Source organism: Hermetia illucens, chromosome 4 (genome assembly GCF_905115235.1).
Source record: "Hermetia illucens chromosome 4, iHerIll2.2.curated.20191125, whole genome shotgun sequence".
In the NCBI taxonomy this organism is placed as follows: domain Eukaryota; kingdom Metazoa; phylum Arthropoda; class Insecta; order Diptera; family Stratiomyidae; genus Hermetia; species Hermetia illucens.
In genome coordinates, this window is record NC_051852.1 from 96,600,290 (window position 1) to 96,618,386 (window position 18,097).

Consider the following 18,097-nt stretch of genomic DNA (forward strand, 5'->3'; position numbering starts at 1 on the left):
TTTTGGAACTGGGCAATAGCGTAAATTTTAATCGCGGGACAAAGGATAAATCAGAGACAAAGGCTTCAAATGGGCGTCTCCACGGAAATTGTCAAAAAGAACGGGATGGTTTTTGTTAAGGAATTTCAAGAAAAAACTTTCTCCGCCAAATAAAAGGTATGTAATGTTTATATTTCCTACGAGTCTATACGACAAATGATAAAAAAGACCAATACATATCGTGAGTTGTTCGGAAAAAAACGATTCTTTCAAAGCTACATACTGAAAGACGACTGTCGTTTGCTTTCATGCACATTTCTGTCTGAAATTAATTCTCAAATTACGTCATATTCTGTGACGAGACCAAAATCATGTACTACAACGAAGGGCCCAGCAAAGTATGAAGGAAACCCGTGAACGCACTGGAAATTTAGTAAACTTACTGTAATTACGTAAGATTGAATTTCTACCAAAGGTTTGGGAGAGTTGCCATTTATTTGAAAATATCAGGGGTATAGACCAATACTTGCAAATTTTGAAATTCAATTTAATGAACACTGCTAAGAAATTTATCAAGGCAACAACCCAAAGCACAAATCGCATGGAGTGAAGATGTGGCTTCTTTACAATTATAGTAGGGAATCTCATAGCAAATTTATGCGCCCATTTAGAAAAAAAAGTGGCCAAAGCATATCCAAATAAACGTGATTAGCTAAAAAAATTATTTATGAGGGAATAGCATGAAATACCAAGAGATTACGATATGGAAGAGTTGACTTTTTCCATGCGAAGAAGGCTACAATCCGTTATATATATAGACTCAAAAGAAGGATATACAAAATACTATTCTTTTTGAATGAACTTTGTTTTAATCCTTTAATTTTTAGATTATTAAATATAATCCTTTCTTGCAAAGGAAATTTATGAAAACATTTTGTTTTAGTTATTGCCTAATTATTTCCTTGTAGACTTATTTTTTGTTATTGTGTGCTTAAATATACTTTATTTATTGAGATGAAATAAAATAAAAATTTAAAAAATCCACCAGGAGATATCAATCATACACATTTTTTGGTTTGTCAAAACACTTTCTTGACAAACAAATATCAATCGATGTTTTGTTAGCTGGTTGAAATTAGCTGCGACTTGCTATGTTTCTTTACTTGAAGATTTCAGCTTGTAAATTTATGGAAACTTTTCCAGAAAATAAATAAATTTAATTTTTTTACACCACAACATTAGCCAACAAGCCTTCCTTTGAATTTCGTTAATATTTCCCTTTGTTTACGAGTTGTAAAATTAAATAAATCTTTGAGCAAATGCTGATTGAAAAAAGCTGTGAACCACTGTATGATACATTTCATATAACAGAGCTGTGGACTAGAGTGGATCCAAAATATTTCGTCTTGGGTGGTATTCGATGAAAAAGCTTAGTAGTAAAGATTTTATGGGGAAGTTATAATGCATCTCCTCTAGAGCCCTTACTGGACACTAGCCAGTTACCTTCTTTGAAAGTTTTTACTCCCCTTTTAGCCTTATTCTCGAGGTGCGTTATTAAAGTTTACTTACTTTTACTATTTGCTGATAAGGACAATAAATATCGTGAACGCCCCGACATTGAATAATGTAAAAAATATATAACTGATTGCAGTTAACTTTTAAAAGTACGAACTTTATTTCATACTACTAAATTCAAATCATATTCGAACCCTATGGATTCAAATGTCCATTTTCAAAATATCCGAAAATATTAAAATCTGTTTAAAAAATACTTCCCAGTATTTTGCCAACACAGATAAATTTCAAATTTAGAAAATGCTTTGATTTAGATGAAACTTGCTATCTTTCGCGTAGACTGGCTTGAAGAGTTTTACCACCACCTATTTCTTACTGCAGGGTGGAAAGAGGTAGCATCAGTTGCTATTGAAACAATTTTAAGACGCCATCACAAAGGGGGACAATCGAAGGAAATATAAAATTTTCATAAATCACCTAGCCAATCTGCCGGAAAATCAATAGTTTCGCAAAGGACAACCAATCTTTCATCCGCACATGAGTAACTTTGAACAAAATATCAAGCCATACTTGCAATCAAATATTCTTCATTTAATCAGTCATTCAATAATGAAAGTACTTTTTCTAAATTGATTGCCAACTCTTGGTGTAATGCACAATAAAATCTTAAAGGACTAAATATAATTATTGCCATCAGAGTGGAAACCTACTAGGTTGCGAATTATTTGGGAGCGGCAATATTCTTAATCTAGTTCTTCTAGCTCTTGTTTTCGACTCACATATTGATGAATATGATGGTAAGCTGGGGCCAAGTAGGGAAGGAGAAAGTTTCGGAAACTTCAAAGTCTTTGCCCATTGCTCTCTTTTTCGTTTTCTGCTAAGTGTAATGTTATCTGCTTTTTCCATTTCGTTGTTATTATCATCATCATCATCCACCTCTTCGACTTCGATTGCATCAGTTGAAAAAAGCTCAAGAGCTTCAAAATCTACAGGCGTTTCAGGCCGTTGTTCAGTTTTGTCTGCTTCAGCTTCTGATATGTCGTCCACAGGAACTTCCTTTGAGGGTAAGTCACCCGGAGGAACTACTTCTGAGGATATGACGCCTGCAGGAACTTCCTTTGAGGATATGACGTCCGCAGGAACTTCCTTTGAGGATATGACGTCCGCCGGAACTTCCTTTGAGGATATGTCGCCTGCAGGAACTTCCTTTGAGGATATGTCGTCCGCAGGAACCTCCTTTGAAGATATGTCAACCGCAGGAACTTCCTGTGACGATATGTCGCCCGCAGGAACTTTTGTAGACTCATCATTCTTCTCTGCTGTCGTTTCTTTTGACAAGTTTTCCTCAATCGGAAGCTCATTAGTTCCATCACGAGCAACTGGCTCAACTTCTGCTAGTTGATTTATTCCGGAGCTGTATCCCAAAGCTTGTGCTAATTTCCATCGCACCCGCTCATACTTCATTCTTGGTACCAAAGTGTCCACCTGCGGCCTATAGTAAATTTGGTAAGTTTTCGAATCTCCCGAATTTTCTGGACAATTTTCGCTTAGAACGGTCGGGTTTTCACCTTCACAACCACTAGAATCGTCGAACAGCCTATGATGTTCCACTGGAAATCCTCCCATGTTCAGATGTGACTTCTCCGCGATATGACTTTCGAGCTCAGTCTCTTTCAGAAAAGATCGGGGACAGAAAGGGCACTTATGTGACCTTATGGCATGAAGCTCCAAATGATATTTCAGCTCGTGAATATATTCAAATGTGTTGTTACATAAATGGCACGGATGATGCTTGGCGGGGTGGTCCATTTTGTGACACTGAAGGTAGTTTCTGGACGAAAAAAAATTATTAGCTTAAAACACATTAGATAATATTGATTATACTGACGGTCGTGTAAATCGAAGCGAGCATTCTGTACAGCGATACAAAGGAAGCTGCAAATGCACCTCTATATCATGGTCCATAATACCTAATAGCGACTCATGGAAGAAATAGCATTTTGAATATTGACAGTAGTATATCGGCCTTGATTCTCCTTCTTTGTTTGCTTTTGCTAGAAAACAAAAAAGAAAAGAAAACGAGATTAGTTTTGTAAAGAAAACCGAATTTTCACTAAGCAGTGATAATACTTGCTTCTTAATTATGTAAGTATGTTAAGGAAAATGTAAGTTTTGATTCAAATGCGTGAGTCGCGCTGCACAAATACTCGATCGTCGAATTTTTATCCCTTCTTTCTATCCGTAGGGTATGTCATGACATACTTTGCATATTATAATTCTTTAGACAGTAGATGTAAGAAGGCATTAAATTTTTAATACAAAATTTATTCATGCATATGAAGATTTTGTGGAAAACTTTGCATTTGTAGTCATCCAAAAAATTGTGTTTGACATATTTTGTAGTAGATAGAATTTTTTTTCAAAGTATATGATTAGATAATAATATAAAGAAAGGAACAAATCTCTCAAACATGCCACAAAAATCAGTGGATAAAATTGGAAAACTTTTCTCTCTATCGAAAAGGAAATAGAGGGATATTACTCTTTACAACGATTGGACTAGTAGGCTTTGTAACTTATACACTGTATCACGCCACGACTTGGTCATGTTTCACTAGTGCGGCACCAACTGAAATTGAGCGTAGTCTAGTAAATGCACAGAGTTGTCTTGGATTTCTACTGACCGCCCAGCGTACGAGCAATCAAATTGACCATATTGCGATTAGCAGTAGATTTAGGTGTTGTCACCTGGATATGCGTAAAAAGGTAGACACTAATATCGCCCCCGAAAGGCATCGTCATCTAATGGTCGCATGTTTTCACTTGTGTGTTGTATAAGGCACTTCTCGCAGGGTTGGAGAGTTGCGACGAGCCCAAGTTCAAGATCAGCCGCTTATATGATTCAGTTGCTAATCGACAGTGGAAGAGCTATCTTTCTGATCAGACGACAGATACTATGAATAATCCGCCTGAGAATATTGATGAGCATTGAGCACACTCTTTTTCGGGCGCTAACCAGGTCGCCGGATACGTATCGAAGGGGCGTCAGAAGATCTGACTGACTGCCAAATCATGGAAGCGGATCGATCAATAGGGATTGAAGAGTCTACTGTTTGCTGCGAGTGTTGGCGTAAAGTGGTCGTGCTCCGATACTATGTAAAAACTCTCACGTGTGCTGTGCCTGTGCGGATACGCCACGCTCACTGCTTGTAAACGTGAATACTCATTTAGTCAATATGTGAGCGAATACTTTTGTGTCTTATATGCTACATGCTATTAAATACGAATACTTTTGTCTGTGCTGTTTCTAACACATTACGTGTAGGATACGCTACGCTTACTGCTTCTAAATATGAACACTCGCATAGTAAATATATATATCTGGCACGATACGTGCTGGAGTAAGTATGAGTAGAATTTGACTCGAAAACTTCAGATCTTCGCCAACCCTTGATTGCGACGTTTCATTGAGATACACTGGCCTGATACAATTTCGAAAGAAAAACTTCTTCGGGGCGCAGATCGTTACCTATGAACGACTTGATCAGGAGGCGGAAGTGGCAGTGGATAGGTTACACATCAAAGAACGGCGACAACTCCACTGCTGGTTACCCCATACACTGAAACTTCTATCCCAAAGATTATTACCGCCGAGTGGGTAACCCCAGGGACACAGGGCACATACCATCTCGCGTCTCAGGAAGTTCTGGATTGAGCTGAAGTTCATTTTATGAACAGTACACGGCAGCACCGATAATGAAACGATGAAAATTGCTAGAGTCTGAAACCCTTTCGCCTTTGTTGTTACGGTCACTAAGGCAACACCCCCTCATCAGTGCACGAACAAGGTGCTGTCAGGACCCACCTTGAATCTTTTATCTAACATGGTGCTGAACAATTGTCATTGATAGGGAGGATCCATAAACGAAAATGCTTTCAAAAACATCCTGGATATCCATCCATCAATAAAAGGATACAATCCTCAAGCAATGACCTGTTTTTTTAAGATGATTCTGGGTCCTGTCATCTCCGCAAACTAGTTCGAGTTTTCAATTTAAAGCTATTTAAATAATTTCAACTGATTCTTATGTAATTTGATACGATGAAAACCAATATGATATCAGAATATCAAGTTTTGGCCATTTTCTCTTGCCTAAGCCAAGAGATTTTGGCAGATATTGTAGTAGTTTCGTCATATGAAACGCATTTTTTGAATGAACTCTAACCATAAATAAATAAGAACGGGGAAATACTAAGAGGAGAAATGTTAGTCAATTTTTCTAATTTGATATTATGATATAGACGCAAGAAATCGAATCCAGCAACAGGTAAAGACATGAGTTTTCATGTACAGCTCAGCTATTCGTCCTCTTTTTCATGATGCAGAAGTACCGGTGACAAAGCATCCCACTACGTTAGAAGAGGTATCAAACTTAGATGAAAATGAACTACAACCTCAAGACCATCAGGACTGAAGTTCTGATTTTGAAAATGACAGCAGACCAAAAATTATCCTCCCTAGAAGAGATAAACCATTTGTGAAGAGATCTGGATCTTCCCAAAATTGCCTACGTAACGACTTAAGAGTAAATATTGTGGTCTCTTTATCAAATCATCGATGTTCAAATTAGAATCCAGTTTTACTGGTTTCTATGCTTCCTTTTGGACATTCTCTGTTTTTGAAAGAGACCTATGAGAACTTTGAAGAGATTTTTCAAAAATTCAAACATGAAGATCGCAGTTGACAAAACTACGGCGATTTAAAGATCATGTATATGTTGCTTGTGCAACAAAATGGTTATACCAAATTTTCTTGTTTTTTATGTCTATAGGACAGTCGACTCCGAAAAAAATTACTGGTCGATCGAGAGTTGGGACCCAAGGGCGCTTATGGTTGGACAATACTCTGCGAAAAACTTGGTACCTCTAGAAAAAAATCCTCTTTCCTCCTCTTCATATTAAGCTAGGCTATATAAAACAGTTTGTCAAAACTCTCCCAAAAAATGGAGAATGTTTCAAATACGCAACTTCCAAGTTTCCAAGCCTCTCGGAGGCGAAATCGAAGGAAGGTATATTTGTTGGGTCAGATATCAGAAGACTTCCATATAATATAGTTGAAGAACGGTAAGGTCTTTTCAAGTCTGGTAAATTTTCTCCAATCTTTGAATTATTTTTCTGAGTGAAGGTTATCAAGAAGATGGAAAAAATATGAAGGAAATTGGAGCATAACAATGATAGCAGATTTCTGCTGGATGGCCATTCCAGACGTTATTCACAATATGTACCAAGAGGAGTTTTACAGTGAAGAAACGCGAATCAGCGTCCAGGCAGATTCAAATAATATATAGAAGGCGTTGCATAATTTCTAACATGTTTTTTTTTAATTTTCACATGAAAATATACATAATAATTAACACTTTCTCATTAATTTTCGAATTTTGCATGTCAGGAAATACTTCTTAAAATTAATTCAAATCCAATTTCACGAAAGCGATTTCATTGGCACCGGCAACATTCTCATTGGGCAGCATGGAACAATCGATTTTGAAGGGATTTTTATCGCAAAAAAGTAAGGTCAGTTGAGCATAAAATGATGAAAGTTGAAAGACAGTATTTAGACATTTGAAAAAAGTGAATGTGAATATGATGTATAACTTATTGTTGGCCGACGAGAAGTAGACACAACACACAGGCAATCCAAACCTTCGAAGTAAAAATTTCCAATCAGCATAATATTAGAAATGTATAAAATTACCGATCGTCGAGAGGTAGCTACAGAGACTACAATAGTATCCGCTATCAGGTCATTGCACTGATCGTACTTATTTAATGATTTATTTTATTTACCCAAAAAATTAAATAAATCACTGACCATAAGGAAAAATTTATTTTTTATTTTCAAATACATAATTGAATTCTACAATGGGTTTGCGTCCCTCAAAAGTAACATTGGGAACTTTGGATGCACAATCAGAGAAAAAAAAATTGCCCTGAACATCGAAAACACCGAACCGAAGTTTTCGCCTTTTTTCTTTAAATGATACATAAATAACATTCCCTGAGATAATTTTCCGTATCGTTTTGCAATTTGGCGCATAACACGAATGTGATTTGCTTACTTCTACCACTTGCACTCAATTTCTATATTGAGAAATTTGTTTCACTCAGCTTTGTCATACCAATGTGTCCAATGTGATTTTTGACCATCACACAGCTTGTCGAATCTTTCCCTTCAAACCAGGCTGTCCTTAATTTATTGTTCTTGGAAACCTCTAATTAGAAATACACCCGAAGAAAAGCACATGAGTTGACAGAATTTGAGAAGAGCGAATCTATCGGAAATAATAACTTCTGCTGGTGAGGCGGTCAAGAAAGATCGGTTAATTTTTTACTGGTACATATTTTTGTTTCTTGAAAAAAAAACACCATTTTAATTATATGAAATACTTGTTGGTAAGACGTTAAAAAATAATCGAGATTTTGAAGATTATAGATTCGACATCATAGGAAGAACGACCGGAGACGTAAAAACTGCTTTCATTCAGATCGAGCAGGCGGTGCGAGATCTTGGGCTGCATAGAGCGGCAACAGCAGCACCCATAACCAACCAACCAACAACATCAAACCGTACTGGTAAAATGGGAAGAATAAAGATAGGAGACTACAACTTTGAGATCGTTGATAATTTCTCGTATTTAGGGTCGAAAATCACAACCGATAACCGCTATTACGATGAAATCCGCAAACGGTTGTTGCCTATTTCATCTTGCAAAAACTGTTCCGTTCGGAATGTCTCACCATAGGATCAAAGCTCTTACTGTACAAGACAATGATCCTGCCAGTCTTTATGTATTCCTCGGAGATTTTAGGAATATCGAACCTCGGACCTCGATGCAAAACCGGGATGTCTGGAGTTCCTTATTAACGCAGGCCTAGACCGGATACCGGTTGTTGCGCCCTTGATGATGATGGTAGACTAGCACTACGTGAATGTCATTCTTTAAAGTTTTTTTCATGTTTCAATTGCATAGACAAATTTCTGACTGATTCTCTCACTTTGTCAATATCCTCAGGGACACTGGTGCCTTTTAGAATTGTACGTCATTCAACGACTAATAGGGCCAGCTAGAAACATGGAATCATACACGGGCAAAGTAAAATCTTACCGAGAAGCACGTCGGACACCTACGAAATAATCTCTAATTTTGTATTACATTTTTTTATACGAACTAATACAGGGATAAAAGTCCAGAATTACGCTGATGGTATAGAATCAGCCTGGCGATAAAATTCAACTAGGACTGAAAGTTACTAGTAACTAGTGCAGGAAGGAGGAGCGTCAATCCAAACAAGATCTACGTAGCACCATTTACTACTACACCACCTGGAAGTTAAACAGGAAACAGAGGTAAAATATTTGGAATTACACTAATCCAAAAGCTACTCTGATAAGACGCACGTCAAAGAAAATCATAGGAAAGTTACAAGAGCTTTGATAGTTTTCAGGCTAATATCTGGAAAGAAATGGAGAATGTGAGGAGGCTCCCCATAAATGTGAAAGTACATTTTTTTTCTCAGAATATGGTCATGTGCGGTATTAATTAGTACTTTTCGAAACTGATCTTATTTTTTATATCGGGTGCATCCAAGTTGCTGGTTGCAGCAAATTTCGGTTACTCGCTCAGGTTGCGGCAACGATTGCCAAAATATCAGAGCCTCTGATTGTGAACAGTTTGCGAACGGGTTCGATGTGTGCGTATTTGATGTCGAAGCCAGTGTAAATAAGAAATAATAAGGCAGGATAACTTGAAATATTGTAATTAGTTTGGGTTTTTTATGGAACCAGATAAGATGGGATACCTTTTCCGATATATATGTGGGGGTATAGCTCCTTAGTTCATCGTTCTTCATATATTTTATATTATTGTACATAAATATTTGACATGCATAGTGTTACCTTTATTTTCCCGTTTTGCACGGTTCCGTATCCGTTGCCAGTTGGGTGTACTATACTCATTATCACTTTGACTATTCAAAAAATTATCTAAAAGTTCCAATTGCTCAGCACGATTCACTTCGTTTCGCGTCCTTTTTGCACCACCATAAACACTTGACTTTGTCGAGAGCAATTTTTTATTGAACTTTGGCTTTTCATATGTTACACGTTCTTCAACACGAGCACTTATCATTGATGATCGTTCCGTATCAGTATAACTAGTTCCAGTCGCGGCGGTAGATGCTCGCGAAAATGCACTTACAAACGAAAAAGCACGTGAAGATACGGACATGTTATCATCATCGTGTCTAGTGTTAATCGTTATATTATCGGGATCGTAATTAACATCGACATTTTCAACCCAATCGTCGACATTGCGCATTCGTTCCTTGTATAACGTGTCACAGTCCGAGCTTTCATTTTCAGATTCAACTAGTGAAGTTCGCGGCTTCGTCCGTGACCGAGTGTAATATGTTCGAACGCTAACCGCGTCATCCTTAGCACTTATTTCTCCGTAGCATTTCGCTTCATGAAGATCCAAATCATGGCGAAGATAAAATTCAGCTGTACAATATGAGCATTTGATGCGGTGTCGATGAGATAATTGATGATTTTTCAAAAGGACTTTCGACTCGAAAACATCATGGCAACGTTCACATCTGAAAGTATGGCTTAATGCCACTGACCGAGTCGAATCTTTACGTAACAATTGAGCCCGATGCTTACGCTCATGTTTCTTTAAGTAATACACCCTCTTATAAGTTTTTGTACAAAATTGGCACTTATAATTATATTTGCTATCATTTAAGTTATTATAATTCTTGTACTTGCTGTCGCCCCGACGCATCCCACCATTATTTGCGTCTGCGAATTCCGTTTCAAACATTGGTTCAAGAAGCCGCGATTGCGTGTTCAGTGCATTCTCATCGCGATCCTGCGTATAGTGCAGTGAATACATGTCAGGATCATTGAAGCAGTCGAAAAGAAAATCAGCAGTTCTTTCTGGCTCGCGTTCAGATCGTACATCAGTTATAAGCAGATTCAAACAGTCGCTGGAGGCGCTGTTCACTGTGTTTGAAATATTTGCGTCATTGGACACAAGAAACTTTCGACACATGTCCTTATTGCCTAGGGCATAGTAATAATTTGCACGGGTTTTATTAATGTTACGTTCCAGCAACCGGCGGAAATCGATGATAACGTTTATCCTGTAGACGCATTTATAGCAAGCGTAGTCCATGACGCCAGGTATGGATTCGTACTGAAATCAAAACAGAAAATACGGTAAAGTATGGATCTACAATATAAGAATATATAATTATTGAATAAGATAAATGCTCTGCTGAAAATAAGTTTTTCATTATTCAGTTTCGTATCAGTAATGATGGTTTTTTGTGTATCGAAAGAAATACGACTTCCACACTTTCTAAATTAGAAATTTTCTGAGGAGTTCCAAGCATCTCGCTTTCACGAATAACCCAATTTCAAAATAAAGGAGCAAAAAAGAAAATGATTAATAATATTCCATGCAGCAAGTAACCAGAAAAACAAATTTGGTCGACCCGACTAAATTTAATGCATACCACAGACGACTCAGCAACTCAGCAACACATATCCGCTTAAATCATTTCAATTTGACAGTTATGCAGTTAATATGCTTATGAAGTTAACGATCAATTGCGGTATTGTACTGCCGAATGTCATAACAAATTAGTCAACAATGCTAAAGAATACACGTTTGGCAAGTCTTATGTAAAGGGCAACCGACTTAATTGAGCACAAAAAAAAAATATTTGATCATAAAACAGCATTACTCGCGACCCAATCTTTCATCCAATCTACGTCGTCTAAGATAGCCTCCACCCCATCTCCATAAATTGAGTTAAATAAGGTACAGTATCCATGGCCGAATGATAATGATAGATACATGTTCAGTATTGCAGAAATTAATTTGCAACCTATAGAATTATTTCATCTATTTGATTGTATAATCATCATCATCAACGGCGCAACACCGACGTCTGGTTTAGACTTGCCTTGAATTTTAAATACACCTCAAAGGCTTGATCGACAGAAAGCACGTTCGTTTCCGATCTAGATTCTCCTGCACTGACTGCAAAACTTAAGAGGAATTTGAAATTCAAAAGGATTCCGTGTTTTCACCGCTGTTATTTGTTCCCTTGACATTTTTCCCAAACACCTCGACTGCTCTGATGACATCTCCTTACCCTCTCACCTTGGGCAAATGGCTCTGGATATCTATAATGGGCAGAAAATCGAAAGCGTTGACTAATTTCTATATCTAAGAAGTACTGTTTCTGTTAAGGGTGGTACCGTATGCCTTCGCTGCTTAGCCTACAGCAGATAGCGTATCCAGCACGGCAAAAATATTCTTTGGGACAATTGTGACGTGTGCTGCGCAGTGTCTGTGTGGATATGTCACGCTTATTGCTTGTAAATGTAAATATTCGCATAGTAAATATGTGAAACGAGCCGGCAAGTATGAATAAAGTTTGACTCAAAAGCTCCAAGCCTTCGTCAACACTTGTGTGGGAGGTGCCATTGAAGTACACTGTCTTGATATAAAGTCGAACAAAAAACTTCGCTGGCACACGGATCGCTATCCGTGGACTCGACGATCAGAAAGTGAAAGTACCAGTGAATAGATCACACAATAAGGGAGCGCGGCATTGCTAATCATTCTATTTAATGCAATCCACTATCTCAAGATGACCGACGGGTGGGTTGCCTCAAAATGACATGGGGCAGAACTGTTGGGGAATACAAGCATCTCGACAAATCCTAAAGAGCTGAAACACAGTTCACCATACCGCCAGAAATAGCACATTAGCGTAGTTTGGCAGCCATGTAAAACGACTTAACGTCGACTTTCTTTTAATGGATATACAATTGGTCACAAAACATGGCAAGCAAAAAGCAACCCTTTCTGCACAAAATAATGACATATGACGAAAGGTGGCTATTGTACAGTTACCGTCACAAGTCAGCACAACGGCTAGATGTCGATAATGCAAAAAACTGAACCTTCACCTGACGAAGGTAATACTGACTGTTTCATGATCTCCAAGCTGCAGCTATCCACTATTCGTTTTTGCAACGCCAAGAAACCATTAATACAGAAAAGTACTGTGGCCAGCTCGATGAAATGCATGGGAAATTGTGTAATCGCATTGCATTTATGACAATGCCCGCCCTAAAAATAATTTTCCCAAAATTTAACGAATTGGAGGATGCGACTCCTAGCACGATCGAAAGAGACCCGGAAGAAGGTTGACGAGGTAGCAAAGAAGTTAGCCCAAAAATAAATGAAAAGACCAAAACCAGAAGAAACACGTCAATCAGGGAACAAGTCGGGAAACCGGATGCTGGACGCTTCAGGTAAGAAAGGTCTTGTGTGTTTCTTTTATAAAGATATTTTAGTGTGCATTTGTCCCATTAGTATGTCGCCTGTAATATATGCATATACGAATATTATGTGAATTTGCAAAGAATCGACAACTTTGACCTATTATAACTATGTTGATAATAGTGGCCTTTCCATCAAACTTGGTAGGATCGTGCTATATGTTATACTTTATATTGTTGGAATTACGTAGTGCTAAAATTTAATAATAATAATAATCGTTGGCGCAACATTCCATGTTGGATCTGGGCCTTGAAGTGTGTTAGAGCACTTCATTCAAGACCTTAACGGTACACTGGGAGGGAATATGGTCAGCACTGCGCTCGCCCGAGATTATTACCCTGATTTGACTCAGGTACTCATTCACAGCTGAGTCGACTGGTGTCCGATGTCAAATCTACTATAGGCAGTACCCTTACAAAAATGACCCCAATTGCAAATGTGCTTGCAGAAGCTTATCTGTACACATCAGAGACGCTAAACAAGGAAAAGGCATAATCTTCGTCAAATCGTATTGGTAAGAGAGAGATCGGTGAGCTTTTGCTATTCTGGTACTACGGCGTGCTCACCCATATAGCAAAAAGTTGTTTCACGTATTCACTTATACATAAGCAAAAACTTGCCAATCTCACCAATACATTGGCAAGTCCGGGCGGTATGTCAAACACAGCTGATCGGGTTTTCGGTACATCTCACTCATGCTCAAGGGCAAAACAATTTGAAATCGTGTGTACTCGCACTAATTTCCCCCCTTGAGGGGCAAGGGGGAGTGAGGTAGCTGTCTAGTATCTAACTGTGGTCCAGCCGTTAACTTATGTCTTCAAAGACGATGACTGCACATTAAATTGTTTAGCTCATCAAGAAACCTACTCCGTACAGATGGTTTGCTGGTATACAATATGGTACAGTCGCCCCGGTCAAAGAAATTGATCCCTGTGTAGCATAGAAGTGATATAATGCTTCCTATTTCAGCGTTTCCAAGTCAGTTTTTACCAACATTGTCATGCAGCAGAATCACTTTGTTCTGCCTTTCTTTGAGGACGATTTTTCTTCAGTGCCCGTCTCACACGCATCAAATGAATTCGATTCTCTCGGCTGGTCCCACCAAATACAAAGCATAACCTTGAAGCTGGATCTGGCTGTCGATGTGGCAGCATGGCCGGACAAACCTCACGATTTTCTGCGTTTGAGATTATCGTAGTAAATCCATTTTTCATCCCCAGTCACGACACGGTGCAGAAATCCCTTCCGTTGTTGCCTCTGAAGCAGCTGTTTACAAGCAAACAAACGCCATTCATCGTCCCTCGGCTTTAACCCGTACGGCACCTAATTTCCTTGCTTCTGAACCAGTCCCCAGGCTTTGAACCGCTTGGAGTTTGACACGAGTCTTCGTCGAGTTAAGTCCTCAACTCGTCATCTGCAAACATTTTTTCCCTTCCACCGCCATGCCGGTTTCGTCGAAATCACGGTTCTTGAACCGTTGAGACCATTCACAAATCGTTCTTTCACTAATAGCTGCCTTGCCAAATGGATCCAAAAGCATTCAATTGGCTTCAGCCACAGATTTCTTTGGATTGAACGCCTAAACTAAAACTTCCCGCAAATGACGAGAATTCTGGTAGTAAACTGACGTTTTAAAGCGATTAAAAATATATGAAGCGAGTACAAAATCACTTATGTTTGCAAGCGATGCTTTGGACAGATATATAGAGCTGCCAAATGGCTGCCATATGTTGAAAAATAGCCGAAGGAAAGGTATACACCCAATATTATGTACTATCTTTCTGTCGAAACTAAAAATCGTAAAATGCGGCCTAAAAGATCTATTTTTGGGGAAGACCTAATTAGAATGCAAATGCGTATTTTAGTCTACTTGGACACTTTGTAGAACATTTAACTGACCTGCATCCAGTAGTTTGGGAAATAATGAGAAATTTTCAGATGTGCTATCTTTTTGTGGCGCACTGAACAATGCAAAAGCGATACACTTCGATCTCTTCTGGTGGAATCCTCTGAAAATCAGGAAATCGTTATTTCAAACATTTTCATTTCGACTGCGGAGTAAACGAAAAATTTCTTCGAGTGATTAACCACCACTCAACTATATCCTCATCAAATATCGCAACTTCCACCCATGACTTTCAAGCCTATCGTACCTCAAAATCAACCATTGATCAATGTTTTGCGCATAGAACCAAAGTTAAAGAACATCATAAAAAGTGGCTATTCCATGAGAAAACAGACCAAGTATCTTACGCGGTCGCCGACTATTATAACATAGAATCGACCATAAAACCCAAACCACAAACCGACTTGACCAGCTCTCAGGATCGCCAAGCCTGACGTGCTGATACGACCATGAATGAAAAAAAGTATCTCATCCTGCAGTTCCTCTACGGCTAAAATCTGGCCGTGGTACATGCAAAAATACCAAATGTAGGGCGAAGATTACTATTTGCCTGAATAGCCCACTGCAAAACAGAAACTAATCAACGATGATTCTGGAGCATCATACATTATCGTGACTATCCTTGTGGCCGGCCCCCCACAATATCATGGTTGATATATCAGCGCTAAAACACTGAATCCAATCATTACACATTGTAGAGATAAAGTTCACGCAATGTTTATGTTTCAAGCGATATCAGATTCAAAATAAACCAGTAAAGCTTTTCCATCCGGGACTTTACACTCTCCGTAATATAATCAAACTTGAAACTATTGTTTATGGCATTCTCTCGAATCAATTATGACTCAATATTTCCATGAAACCGACCACTGCAAGTAGAATAAAATTCAAATTATTGTTGCCAAAATAGCAGCAAAATCGCCTCAGGGGATACTCATCAGCCCATTTTTAAGGCAAGACCAGGAAGGGAGTGATCTGAATTTCAACACTTCTCAGATATATGGGAATCACATTATACATCTAGAAATGACCATGCGAGCACAATCACTAACCGACCGAAGCGAAATTTGTTTTTTTTTTAACGATTTACGAGTTGTTCATATCAATTCGTCCCAATCCCATCACAAAATCAGGAGTAAATTCTTTGCGGAATTTTCGTCAATTTCACACTGGGACCCATAAGCGTCTTGTGCAAGTATCAAATTACTTGGCTGGTCACTGAAAAACTAGCACCGGACGCACCGCCTGCATGTTCTTGACACTTCACTCCATAAACGAGATTTTTTTCACTTCCAAAACAGCACTCAGACTGGAAAAAACATGAACCTGGACGCCTGCCACTGAGAGAATATTGCACCGAGTAACTGCGTAAACAAATGATGGGTCGACTACGTGAGCAAGCACACCACATAGCTGCATGTTCGACACGTGAGCCCCGCTCCAATTTGAAATTAGTCCTGAGCTGCCTGGCGCTTCTAGGAACCCCGGGGTTTGAGATGATTCCTTTCCGAAACTTTTGGAGTAAAGCAATCACTGCACTTGAAGCATTCAATCACTGTGCCAACTAGACACCGGCATTCAAACACAAGCCGCTTGGGAGGTTCACTTTTAGCACCGTCAGCCATTCGAAGCCTCCGCCTTGCTGAGGCCTACAAACTCCATAATTCACACCAGGAAACACAAACTACTGCTTCGCCAGAACCGACGTCCTTACCTTGACACCAAGCGCGTCTAGCGCTCCCAAAATATCTTTCTTATCGTTGATAATCGTCAGCCGACTTTCCCACAATTTCTTGCAGAAAATGCACGGTATCTCCTTGCTAGACAGCCTAGACGCCGCCTCAGCCAGACGAGGCTTGACATCATGTGCACTTTCCATTTTAGTTGCATTAGCAGTTAGTTGTCCCGCGAAACGAATTTTATCAACATAGAAATAACAAATCACAGAATACCGAAAACACTTCGAAGTACAGGCAGCGGGAAAATACAAATATGGCCGCTTGACAAGTAACAAACCAGTCAGCTGTTATGGGAAATTTTCCTGATGAATGTTGCACCGCTGCAAAGAAAATGTAGCTGAAAATCTTGTTAGAAAACAGAAAATGCTCGTTAGAAAAGGAATAGTTAATTTGAAAATGGAAACGAGTAGAGTAGGTACTGACTAGTTGTTGTCGAAAGTTGTATATCGGCTGCTGAGGTAATGAATGAGATATGAATCACCGAATTAAGGTGCTTACAAGTCTACTTTTCCTTGCTTATAGTGTTACATTCTAGAATTTTCTTCTCCATTAAAAATTGCTGATACTTTCATATTGTGACACGGGGATTTCATCAAGCATTTATTCTTCGTTACTCTCAGGAGCATTATAGACAGGAACTATGGAAATCAGCAGATAGGTGACTTGAATAAAAGGCTAACCCGTCTCTCACTACATATATTGCCCTTATCGACATTCCGGGCAGAGTGTTATTAATTCATTCGGATCAAGTTAGCGCCCACTTTCTGCCCTGTTTATCAATAACTGTACAATCACGACATCGCTTATAGATTTCGGCTGTACACGGACATTGTAATTTTCATCCATATATCAAGGACCAGGTGTTCTCCATATGATTTTTCTCTTTGCTGACTGACCTTTCCTCTTTTTCACAGTTCTACAGTCCGTTTCGGAACTTAGCATCCTTCGACGTTTGGTTCCAACTGCCTCACTTCAGTGACTACACTCTCCAACCTCTAACATCTAATAGTATTTCACTGTCAACGTCTACTGCGTCTTCATCTTTTCCTCGGTTTTTCAATTCCCGTCAAATTTCAACTTGTATACTCTTTTGGGTATTCTTGACTCAAGAATCCGTGACCGGTTAGAGCACGAGGCTGTCATATGGAACATCGTTTTGCAAATCTCATTGGTACCTGTGGGATTTTGTATCGTGATTTGATATCGGGTCGACTGGTGTCGATTCAGCTGTGAATGAGTCAAATCAGCGTAATAATCTCGGGCGAGCGCAATGCTGACCACATTGCCTATCCTATAGGGTACTGTAATCCTGTAGTGTGCCGTTTCGGTCTTGAATGAAGTGCTCTAACACACTTCAAGGCCCTGATCCAATTGGATTGTTGTGCCAACGATTATTCTTATTATTGAGTCATCTCCATACGCTATAGATGACCTCCCCAATAGAGACCTTGCAATCGTAGCATGGTCGGAACTTTTGGCTCGCTATAAACTTCATACAACTCGTCATTGTATTTGATGTGCTACTCATCTCCCAA

At 38.9% G+C, this 18,097-nt stretch overlaps 1 protein-coding gene across 1 annotated transcript; it reads right to left on the bottom strand.

Moving 5' to 3' along the window:
• Nucleotides 1-2,064: 2,064 nt before the first annotated feature.
• On the bottom strand, nt 2,065-16,805 carry LOC119653652. Its single transcript, XM_038058472.1, has 4 exons — nt 16,538-16,805; nt 9,452-10,751; nt 3,383-3,548; nt 2,065-3,325 (listed from the first exon to the last, which is right to left on the bottom strand). Exons 1-4 carry the CDS (start codon nt 16,700-16,702, stop codon nt 2,188-2,190), a joined length of 2,769 nt encoding a protein of 922 aa, XP_037914400.1. The 5' UTR covers nt 16,703-16,805; the 3' UTR covers nt 2,065-2,187.
• Between the last annotated feature and the right edge of the window lie 1,292 nt (nt 16,806-18,097).

Excerpts from the sequence above, each read along its gene's own strand:
- LOC119653652 (XM_038058472.1), bottom strand. The coding sequence starts at position 16,702 with ATGGAAAGTGCACATGATGTCAAGCCTCGTCTGGCTGAGGCGGCGTCT. Across the intron at positions 10,752-16,537 it reads TAGACGCGCTTGGTGTCAAG|TACGAATCCATACCTGGCGT; the intron begins GTAAGGACGTCG and ends TTTTGATTTCAG. Across the intron at positions 3,549-9,451 it reads TGCAAAACGGGAAAATAAAG|CAAAAGCAAACAAAGAAGGA; the intron begins GTAACACTATGC and ends TTTGTTTTCTAG.